Here is a 12219-nt window from a genome sequence, read left to right as displayed (position 1 = left end):
TTTGGAATCCTGTTGCATAGGATTTTTTCATTTGATTAAGGAAGCAGTTCAGTTAAAACTATAGTACTCTTTCCCAAGAGAATCCCTGTCTTAGATCAGTAAGGACTTATCCCTGCAAGGAGTGCTTTTGCTACCATCCTGGAAATTGCTTAGGAACTTGACTAACATTAGGTATTTGATCAGTCCTCTTGAAGTCACTGAGATTACTTATCCAATTAGTTAGGGACTTAAATGGTTTTAGGATCAGAGCCAAAGTACTCTGATCCATGTAGTGCTGTGCCACAATGGGCAGAGGTAAGTCGTGACAAATCAGCACCATGATCAAGGCAGATGCTCTGCACAAGTCTATGGTAAAGTGCAGTTGGAACTACGGACATTTTTTAGCACACTGTGTGTGCATAGGTTTTCATATGTTTGACTGTATAACCATCAATTCCTTCTGTTTTATTCTTCCCTTTTTCTTTATGTTCAGCCTTCTCATGGTGACAAGACTTCCAATCCTGAAGTTCTGAAATGGATGAATGATTTGGCCAAAGGTCGTAAACAGCTCAAAGGTACATAATGGCATATCATTTTACTTATTACCGAAGCTTTTGTAAGTATGAGTGCACCTGGAATACATTAGAGCTAGTTTTCTAACCTTGGTGCTCTGTTTATTTTTCACAGTGCATGGCAGTAAGTCTCCCAATAAATAAAGATATTAGGTGATATGATTTGCCTTGATTCCTGAAAGTAAGGATTAAAGTAAGCCAGTTAAACCCTCATAACAAAGCTAAAAGGGGAAGGGCAAAAAGACGTCATCTCTCTCTCATCACTATAAACATTCATGCAAAAGGCAATGTTATTCTGAATATTTTCCTGAGTGTCTGAAATACAGAACTACAAAGTTAAGTGTCCTTGTAATAGTAAAAATGTAGGTGCAAAATGTTTCTTCAGGACTGAGGTTATGCACCTCTAAAGTGTTTATGGTTTTGATCATAATACCAGGGAAAGATGTGTTTTTAGAGTTGGTCTTGAGGGTGAAATGTTGCCCTTGACTGTCTGCATACTGCTCCATTAACTGTGGTTACATCTGTGGGTGTATCACATGCTTGCCCTCAGGGAGAATGTAGCCAAGCCTGATTGTTTTGGTGTTTTTTTCTTTCTAATTTTTAAGGTTATTTATAATTTATCTAAATAATTTTATTATATTTTTAATAATTTGTATAATTTTACAATATTTTTATATCCATTATACATGGATTCTCACTACTAATTAAATTGTAGTATTAACTTTCATCTCTGTTTTGGATATAGTTAAGAATGTAGATATAGAGGTTGTGATTGTGGTAAAAACAGAATTAGAAACTTATCTTTCAGTAAATTTCTTCTGGAAAGTTCTTCATTAACTACTATGCTGCATGATCACTAGGTGGTGGTGGTGATGATGATTATTATTTCCCCTTGAACTTTGTGTTATAAATGCAGGAAGGGCAAACGAGAGGAAATAGCCAAACTACATAGTTAACTTTATGAAATTATCTCTCTGGCTTAAACCATTGCTTCAGCTAGCCAGGGGGACCTAGATTGCGTAGATCAGCCTCACCTTCCCACCCAAAATGCCTCAATCCTGTGAGCACCCTTGATTTTATTATCCTGAACAATGGCGCTGCTTTAAGGTGAAGCAAGATTCATGAGGTTCATGAGAGAAGTGCAATTGAAAGTGAATACACTCAAGAGCTTGTAGGTACTTCTTCAAGTTCATAAGGCTTATCCATCCTTCCAACTCTATAAGTTTACTAAGAATTACTGTTTTTCCTCTGCAAGCCTGGCCTATTCCTCAGATTGTCACAGCAAAAAATTATGTTATGTCGCTGCATGGATTTCCAGTAAATTTAACACATTTGGAGCCATCAATCTCCTGCTTTGCCCAAGGTCCTTCACCAGCCAGGCATGTGCTATGGAACAAAGCCTGGTTTTACGGGAGCTAATTCAGACCATTAATTCAATTTCCTTTTGGCTCTGTGCAGGTCCCTAGAGCTCCAGGGTCTTTGCTCAGTGTCAAGCTAATACACTTACATACTTTATTGCATGCAGGCAGGTTGCTGACTGGGAAGCTAGGACACACTCTAACCTTCTATGTCTTCTGCTGGGTTACTCAGGTGCTTCTCTGCCAAGGGAGGTAATTTAAGCAAAGTGGCTGCTCCTCCTTGTGAGGACCATCTCAGCAGCCTGGCTGTGATGGCAATGTGGCCTCTGGAAGGGAGGGGTTATGGTTTATATTGTACTAGAGAAGAATGGGGCTGGTTATGAGGACCTGGAGTACCTGGCTCCAGCCGCCTGGCAGCTGGCATGGCAGGCTCAGTACCGCAGCCTGGCATCCCCAGCCCTGCTCAGGGGAGAGCCTTCGCTCGAGGGCAGATGAGCACAGCTGGGGGTGAGAGTGGGGCAGGTGGTTGTGGAGACACTGCCTCTGTTCCAGGAAGGCATCTGTGAAGGACTGCATCCTTAGACAGCAACCCCACAGCAGGCTTGGTTATCCAGACATCAAATCAATTGAGAGTACATGGGTTTAATGAGGAGAAAGGGGACAGAGAGAGCGAGGTCTGCTTCCATATCCCTCCAAATCAAACTTCCCACAAATAATCTCAAGTGCTGTTTGTCCTTTTAAGCCCCTTTCCTAAACCTCACTCCCACTGAAATTCTGTACCAATTCCTACCGAGATACCACACTTTAACCCAGTGCTTCTTCAGTCTCACCTTTTATATCAAAGATGGGCTTGGAGGAGGAAGAGGACAAGTACATAGGTACTATAAATTTCATTGGCCTGGGCACATCTCGTCCCTGACCCTTGGGTTTCCTGTTACCAGGTAAAAGCTGTTATAAGTTGAGTGAAGCAGTTACTTTCCTACACAACTGTGGTATGATGATAATTGTGTACAAGTAGGGATTTTTTTTCTTGTAGTGTCAGAGGAAACTTTGCAAATATTGCCTTTCAGAGCTGAAACTCAGAATGTCGGAAGAGCAAAACGGTACCTCTAGGGCACCCCAAAGAAAATGATCATTGTGAAAGCACTGGGACCTCTAAGAGGCTGGGACACAGGAGGCAACAAGCATGGAATCAGCTCCCTCAGTAGAAGAAAACCATGGATAGTGTGCTGAGACGATTAAAGGAGAAAAGACAACACTTTAAACCTTCCTGAGGACTTATTAAGGTATTTAACAATTGTGGCTGTTTCTTTCAGAACTTTATCATCAGAGGCAGATATGAGTGAGCATGTAGCTGTCTCGGTATGCTGGGGTGTGCGCACCCTGTGTCTTCTGGCACGGCAGTGCATTTTCTCCCTAATGAGATGGGAGTTCTAGTGTAGTTTTCTTCAGTGACTTTTCTGTGAAAAAAGTTACACAGAAAAAGAGGTGCAGAAGGTTTTTTTAAATAGTGCTAAGTGTCTTTTGCTAGAAATGCATGTACAAAACTGTTTGCCAGGCACCGCTGACACCTGGTTACCTGAGGTTGTGTGCGCAGGAGGTGCACATTCCAGTGTATTGAAGATGGTGACAGCAAAAGCAATCCTATCATGAGTCCACAGTAACTGTGTGACTAAAAATATTCCTGAAGTTATTTTAACAATAAAGGTCCCCTTTAATCTGAGAAATGTTGAAAGCCTCTGCCCAGTTGGTAACACTGCACTAAGATCACATGGATCCCGCAACCATCCAGACTGCTTCACCCTTCTGATCTTGTGCTGACACTTCCTCTGCTCTTCTGTGCTCTCAGTTACTCTTCTAAATGTAGGAGCAATATTCCATGAAACATATTCACTTGGCTGGGCAATTTATTTCTGTTATTAAACTAGTACATACTTTAAAATTCTGCTGAATACCTTCACACTCCTGGCACGTTACAGGGTCTGTCTAAAGCTGTTGTTCTGCAATACATATTGTCCATCAAAATACCTTTTTTGGAGGAGCTGTTTTTGCTGTCAAATGGTGTTGCAACTCCTGATGCTATACAGCCAAGCAAGACAATAAATTCTGTCCTCAAAGGTACCTAAAATCTAAATGTTGACAGTAACATTTAGACTCTGTCTGATGAACGAAAAATGGGAGGGAGTGAGGGGGACAAGGAGGAGTGACGAACAACTAAATGCTAAACCGTGTGAGAACTAAGAAATGAATTTGTGTGGATTTCAGTAGCAGAAAGTACCCAGCAGAGTTAATTTTTATTTTTTGTTTTGTTTTTCTTCTATTCTTCGTTCTTAAACAACTAGTTATCATATAAAAACTAGAACTTTGCATAACAGTGCTGTGCTTCTGAGATCTTGAGCTCTGCATACATGACTGATTTTTTAATTGCTTCTTTTTATAAACCACTTTTTAAAAAACCTGAAATGGAAAAAAGTGTTTCATAGCCGGAATTCCTTTGCAAGAAAACAAAAGATGACAACAAAACCATGCTGTTCTGTATATAGTCCAAAAATCCCAGTAGTGCAGACCATATGATAATATTTTCAGTTGTTAAAGTGTTTTGTTTTTTTTTTTTTATTATGCAAGGAGTGAGATCAGATGACACTGAAACAGCTGTCAGTGTGAGGAAATCCTGTCCAGAAAAACTCTTTTCTAGGAGTAAGCTGAGGGTGTGTGTCTGTCCCCCTCATTTTTTGATTAATTGGACTTCTGATTTTCCAAGACAGAGTCTCCTAAATCTGTGCCATGGCACAGCTGGCTTCAAATATTCTCACAGAAGATTCTGTAATGTAAATTAAATGTTTGCATAAGTTAATATTTTCAAATAATTTTTAAGATCTTATTTTCTTCTTGTAATCTTGTCGAAAGAACTTGTGTTGAGAGAACTGTTTGTTAGAAAAGGTTTTTGATAAGAATTATATAAAACTGCTACAGAATAGAGGCTTGAAAGGTAATAATATAATGTCAAATTGGTCTCTTTCAAAATGATGTATTTTAGTAGGTCCTTAAGTATAACATTAAAAAAAAAATACTATTTTTTTTAAATGATGAGTCATCCTGGACTTTTTGGGAGAATGAGGTTTATAGCATTGATGATGTGAAATGAATTAAGGATGTCTGCTGGTTACAGCAAAGATCAAAGGCTTCATTTCAGCTACATGCACCTTTGGTGTTACTGTAGTTATTTTTTTATGTGCAGCACTTCATTTTGTATATAACATTTAGATCCTCTACCAGAATCTGAGCTAGGTTAATAGTAAGCTAATAGCAGCTAAATGTTTCTTCTTTCAAGATGTAATTATCTTGGGCAAGGGTAGTGGTTCCATAAAAGCCTGCGGAGTTCTCCCCTGAAGTTCAATTGCGGCAAGCCTCTGAGGCCCTGCTGAAATACAGACGAGAGAATGTATGTCCTTAAGAGAGGGGCAGAGTAAAATCCTGAACCACCCAGTACGTCTAAAGAAGATCTAAATGAGATCTGAATGTGAAATAGAATGTGGTTTTCAGAACTATAACACCCTTTCCACAAAAAAAGTCTGTGAGTAAAGTTATTGAATGAGAAGAGGCAGAGAAAATTGGGATTGACCTGCAAATGATTCGGTAACGCAGAAAGGGGTGGCCACCCGTCACTGTTTGTGTCACTAGCTCCTTGTGCTGGGAGCTGGCAGTTTAACAGTTCACCGTGTTTGTAGGTAGAAGACTTTGGGGAAAAAAAAAAGAAAAAAAGAAAAAAAAGAAAAAAAGATTAAGACTATTAATATAGGACTTCATGACCAAAAGGCAAATACACATGATTTGAATCATATTACTCAAAAACCCCACCAAATCTCAAAAACCCAAATCCAAACCCCCATTCCTGACTTTTAAGTCAGTCCAAAAATTTGATGGCCGGGGATGTAACTGCTGCCTCAGCCACCCGAGGTGGAGCAGCAGCCCTGCGGTCCCCAGCTGTGGCTTGCCAGCAAACATGTCCTTTCACCGCAGGGCTACAGTCACACTTGGCCTGACCCCCAGCTGAAGTACACTGGCCTCCTTCTATGGATGTGACATATCACTTGTTGCCTGCCTTTAAATTTTTTCATACTATTTTTGTGTAAAATGCTGCTTTGTAGTGAGCCACCACATCCCCCAGTGGCAGACTTAGTAGGCCCTGGGAACCCAGACTCAGGGTCTGCATGGGAACACACGCTGCCACCGAGTGAAAGGCACAGCCCTTGTTGTCACCCAGCCTGTCCTCAGGGGCTGTGTTTTCTGTCTGGAAGAACAACAGGGAGCTTGAGGCATAAGCACTCAGGGAACTGACTAGTGAGGAAGACAACAGTATAAAATATTCTGTGTGCCTTTGGTCCCAAGTTATGAAAACCAAACCACTACCTTAGCTTTAGGTGTAGTCTCCTGGTTCATTCTTCATAGACAACAAACAGCTTTTGCCTTCTGTTTAGTTTAAACATTTGCAGTCTGTCCCCCAAGGCTTTTCTCAGACTTTATGTATCTGTCCTCTCATTATTGACCCGCTTCAGTTCATCATCTTCTTGGTTATGAAGCAGTGTTTTTATTTAATTAGCATTGAATTTCATGCTGCTGTATGTAGCCTACAGTCTTAAGATGTCTCAGACAACTCTGTGATTCCATCTGCCTTCTGTGATTCTGAAATTATCAGCCATCTCAGACTTAGCTGAATACAAACCCATCTTGAGATTGCTAATAAAATGATCTAATGAAATAGGCACAAATGCTAAACCCTCTTGAGATTGTTTCTTATGGGTAAAATCAATATTAATGGTCACCCCCTGTTTCCTTCTAACCACTCAGCTGCTCCAGGCTTAACAGTTTTTGAAAGAATTAACCTTTTATTAATTGCAGAACCAGCAATAAATAAACAAATTAGCTACTTTATAATACTCCCATGTTCTAGTTAGCAGCTTTTCTCTTAATGTGAATAACAGATAATTTTGGAGTGATTAACTCATGCAGACCTTTAAGGCAAAATGTGATTAGTGGTCCTGCATCTGGGCAGCAAACAGAAAGGGTTTTGCTCGTGCCGAAGTTAATAGCAAGGCACTCCTCTGATATTAGGAGAGCATTACTTCGTTGGGGCTTGATATATTTGTAAAAAGTAGAGGCTAATTATTAAAAATACTTCTCCAAGTTTTCAATAAAAAACCCTAGTCGTTGCCTTTCTGCAGAAAGGCACTCTGCCTCGCCACCAACTCCATTGTTCTTCCTTGTGGTGGATGATTACTTCCTTGTGGTGGATGAGCTCTCCTCCAAACGCCTGGCCCTGATTCATACAGATCTGTCACGATCTGGCAGAGGCTGTGGAAAGTGACATTAGCTTCGCATATTCCTTGCTGTTCCGCCCCAGATGAAAATATGCAAGAGTCAGGAGCAGATCTTGGGAAGGGGGGGAAAGGGAGAGAGGGAGAGAAATACCAGCTGAATTGCATGCTCCCTGCAGCAGACACCTACACATATACTGGTGTATCACCTACACTCACAAATCTCGCTGTTAAAAAATCAGCATTTGTCGTTCTGGTACCAGTGATTTCTGTTATGATTTTTGAACAGAAATGAACTACTAGTGCTAGGTGATCAGCCCAGCAGAGCAAGAACTGTGACTGAGGAAGAAAGCCCACCTCCCTGCCCTTTCTTACTAAAGGACTGCACTTACTGCACCTTCCCCGTAGCAGTTCTACAGACGCATACTGTCCAGCCATAACTTCCTGCTGGCTGATCAGGTTATTCTTCTGTTCATTTTAGAGAGCACCTCGATCTAGTATGCTCAGCATTTATGGAGTGTTCACCATAGTATGAGAGTGATTGGATATGCAGGGATTTCATTGTGAAGCTATCATTTCATTCCATAAATGGGTTCTGATTGCATAGCTGCAGCTTTCTGTTCTTCATCCCTTACCAGCCAAGACAGATATTTCTCTTTCTTGTTGAATAACTAAAAAGTTAAGGAATATCTTCTCTGCATTTTTGCAAGTTTCTGAGTATTTTGTCTGGAATATTTGTTGTTCTTACTTGTTGCAACTAAACCATACTTAACCTATAATGGGAAATGCTATCTATGATCTATGAACTGATCTGGCAAAGTTATTAACATGCAGATCTCATTGATTGATTTCTCCCTAGGATGGATGAGAAAAATATTTTTTTAGTTTTTCAGTTACAACAGTTATTCACATTACCTAAACGTTGGAAAATGTTCTGGGAAAGTACTGCACTGATATCTGCAGGACCTCAATGCCAACACCTTCTACTCATATGCTGCAGTCATCTTTTGCGAGCCCGCCTTTCCAAACCCCACCAATGAGATATACTTCATGTGCATGCAGCTGGGCGGTGATGTTCAAGCAAAAAACTCTGCTTGTTTAGACTTTCTGTCAACCAGTACTCCCAGAAAAATTTTTCAGATGCAGGGTCTGATCAAGTGACACATGAAGATCCTTGCCATATTGACTAAGATCATAGTTTGTACCCTTGGAAACTTTCCCGATAAGGATGCAGTATTCTGTCAATAGCCTAATACTGCTTCCCCACTTGAAGCTTGTTAAATTGTTTTCGTAGAACAGTAATTTTGAAAGAAATCGAGGCAGTCAAGTATTAGATCTTTACATAATGACAGTTAAGAAAGATAAGGTTCCAGCCTTTCGGTACGTCTTCATTCATGGAGCTTCTTTCTCCAGAATAAAGAGCACAAGTTCAGGCCTCGAAGACTCCACTTTGGCCGACAAAGTAAATACAGTGTATTTTCTACTAGCAAAGGCTTAACCTAAAGCCTGCTCTAATCAGTAGAAACATCTCTGTAGCTCTCATCAGCTTTGCATTAGGCCTTGAGAGAGTCAGACTTACCTTGATTCATTTAAAATTTCAGTCATGTACATTTGGACTCTCTTGTTGCTAAGTTAATGCCAAGTCCCCGTTGACCTCAGTGTGGACAGAAACAGAATTCATTACTAATGTTTATCTGGGGAGTGTAGATTATTAAACAGATACGTAGCTGTACCCTTGTCATGAAATCCTGACTCGTAATCTTATAAATAACTTTTTTAAATAGGATATGACAAAAAAGCAAATGGCTTTGGAAAAAATCAATCTTCAGAAATGTCTACTATATTTTGAGAGTATTCATGGACAATCCGTAAGTATACCATGGAAAGATAGGTAAATTAAAAATTATCTGATTTCTCTAACGCATATATTTTGACTCATATTAAATATATTCAGATTAATTTTACACAATGTAATTTTAGTTATTTCAATCTAATCTTCAAATATAAATGTTATTGTCTGATACTGATGAATTTGGTTTACATTTAAAAAAAAAAAGGGCGAGTTTCTAGCAGCCCTGTACCTCTCTTCATGATTGGAAATTGCATGTTTTGATGATGAAAGTGGAGAATTATATACCCACAGCAGACTTTGCTCGTGCATACTGCAGCTCTGCTATGATATTTTAAAGGTTAGAATGCCTAGCAGCTGAGAAAGCTTTGTAGGGCACCATCTGAGACATGAACTACAAAAATGACATGACCTGTCATCTGTGTTTTCCTTCATTTCACAGCACACTTGAAACTACTAATTAAAATCCTTTCAAGGGACTTCATTGCTGAATGTAGACACAAACCAAAAAATCACCACCATTGGTGAGATGATTATTTGAAGATGTGTCTATACACAACTGAGGAATTCCTGTTTGATGTCTGTGTCTTATGACTGTCTCTGTTCCTGACTAGCAGTTGTTGTGGTAGAGGACAAGGGGAGTGGCACCAGCCTGTGTCCAAAAAGTGCCAGCTGTTAAAATTATTGTGATCTGAAACTGATCTCTCTGCATCTTGGATAAAATAATTTTTGTCCATCTTCTTTGGGTTTGGAATGAGAGCTGAAGAATGGAGAGAACATATAGGAAGGGTATAAAGATGTTATATTTCCTAAGGAGAATAGAAAAGAAATTGAGTTACTAGTGCCATACAGAGGTAAAAAGGGACTTAAACAGTCAAAGATAGAAAAGAGAATAAATAATAGGGCATGCTTTGTAACGTGGGGTTCAGAAAGAGTGTTTCTTCTCAAGGTTGAAGCAGGTTTATAACCAGCTAAGAAAGAGGATGCAAACTGCATAAGGTAAGGGGTCTCGGTGATGCTAAGTCACCGTGAGGGAGTTCTAGGTCTGCCAATCACCATTGACTTAAGGTTGCAGAAAGCTCTGGGACAGTCAAGAAGTTAAAGCAGTGAAATGGAAGTTAGGCAAAAATTACCATCATCTTTTGTTGTTGAAAATAAATAAACAATCTGGAGAGGCTCCACACAGAGTTACATACTGAAGTAATCATGCCTCTTAGAGAAGTAAATTTTAATCTTTGTACCTATATCAAAGTATTTTCCTTTGGGAAAGGTGTGAAGAGCCTGCATGCATCCTGGGCGCCAGGAACAGCTGGAGCGTGAGGCCAACGAGGCCCAAGCTCAGTGGCAAGCACAGGCCCTGTGCTCAGTTCAGAGCTGGAGGGGCCAAGGAAGAGAGATCTGCTGGGGGAGCTCATGCAGTTTGTCAAAGCTGGGAGTTGATGACTTGGAAACAGCAAATTAGTGACTGCCCAGGCAGAAGCACTCCAGTGACATTAACAAAACAGGTGCCTCTGCTATCAAAGAGGCATCCCGGTGCATAAAATGGATTTTTACAATACTTGAACGTTGATTGCTGAAGCCTCAAGATTCCCTACTTTGGATGTTTGAACTAGCAACCTATGACGTGCCTTGTCGTTTAACAAATATCACACCACAGCGCTATCGAAAGGTTGATCTGAATGGAATGTACTGGGCTTCTGAGAAAATAATCAGACATTTAGCCTATTATGCAAAAAAAATTGGTGGTTTCTTGTGGGGTTTTGTTTTTTTAAAACAATAGCAAAATTCAGTCCTAGAAAATGTCAGTTATTGTAGAAACCTTTTTTGGAAATACAATGAGAGAACTCATCAGAAAAAATTATCAAGCTGCTGCATATTCACAGTGTTATGACTCAGCAGCCTCGAAACACAGTGGAGAGCGCTGGTGACAATGTTTGCCCCGCTGATGTACAAGTATGGAGGAGCACCATCTTTATCCAGACTGCCCTGAGCAAAGTCAGATGGACTGGGCGCTGACTAGGTTTAAAACAAAAAAAAGTATCTACTCTGGCTTGTTTGGCATTTCCTAGAGCTCTTACGTGCTGTAATCAAATGGAACATGAAGCCCGGGGAAGAAAAGTGGACCAGCTGGGATAGGCAAGCCCTGCCCTCTGCAGTGAAGCATGCCCCCGGAAATAGTTCCTAGCCACTCAATCAGCTAGACGCATGCGGTGTCATCAACCTGCATTTGCCTACTGTCACCGTTGCTCCTGCTGACCAGGTGTTTGTTTCTGAGCAACTCTGGACTATTGTCCAAACAGCCACCCAGTCTGCGGGATCTTCAGACCTGCCGTGCATGCACTCATCTGAGCATGTGTAGCCGGGCCTCAATGCAGTAGCACAGCTGCAGTGCCAAAAGATGCTGAAATTGTTCCCAGTGGGTGCTGACTGATAGGCACGTGAGTTGAGGAGCAGAGCTGATGGTGGACTAGTTTGCAAATGACTGTGTTTTGAAATTTTATCACTGAGGAGCATGTTGTTTTTCTGGCTTTGGGGATTTTTTTCTTGTGGATTTGGTTTTTGGGTTTTTTTTTTTTCCTTAATACAGGAAGTTTTTCTACTGCACAGGTAGTTTCTGTAAGGTTTATTTTTGAATTTTCAAATATTTGTGGCTGGATAAGACTCTTAATACCTCATCTAAAATAATATTCTCCTCTGAATCAGTGCTCCTAGTGCTCATAAAATAGCAAGAGCAAACTAAATGAACAGACAGTGATTCCCGATTGTGGAAGGCAGTTCCAGCGAGGGATGCACACAGCAGTTCCGCACGGAGCCAGCTCCCTCGCTGGGGCCGCAAGGCTGTATTCTCAGCGCTTTCCTCCCCGCTGGGCCTCTGAGTATATTGTCGCAGGCAGAGTGTTGCGTTACCGTAGCTAGCCTGTTGCCATTATCACAGTGAAGTGAGACATCAATGCAATGCACAGCAGAAGCATATCTTAACTCCTACAACTCTGTTAGCATCTTCAGAGACAGAGAATACTTTACCCTCTGCCTTGGCAGTGCGGCTCAAGGAAGTGAGAAATCCACATTGGGTATTTTCCATTAGACAACAGATTGCTATTTTTCTTCTTAGAAATTTTATGGAAGCAAAATACACATCAGGTCAT

The 12219-nt window shown here is 40.6% G+C and overlaps 1 protein-coding gene across 1 annotated transcript in view; it reads left to right on the top strand.

Moving 5' to 3' along the window:
- FAM13C (family with sequence similarity 13 member C) overlaps window positions 1-12219 on the top strand; it is a 129967-nt gene that overhangs the window by 112249 nt on the left and 5499 nt on the right. Inside the window, 6 exon segments of the mRNA XM_037400757.1 lie at window positions 473-554; window positions 2980-3035; window positions 3037-3064; window positions 3067-3122; window positions 3124-3195; window positions 9009-9096. Coding sequence (XP_037256654.1) covers window positions 473-554; window positions 2980-3035; window positions 3037-3064; window positions 3067-3122; window positions 3124-3195; window positions 9009-9096 — 382 coding nt within the window.

Source organism: Falco rusticolus, chromosome 9 (assembly GCF_015220075.1).
Source record: "Falco rusticolus isolate bFalRus1 chromosome 9, bFalRus1.pri, whole genome shotgun sequence".
Lineage (NCBI taxonomy): Eukaryota > Metazoa > Chordata > Aves > Falconiformes > Falconidae > Falco > Falco rusticolus.
Note: the sequence above shows the minus strand (reverse complement) of the source record. Positions and strands in the feature narration are given on the sequence as shown.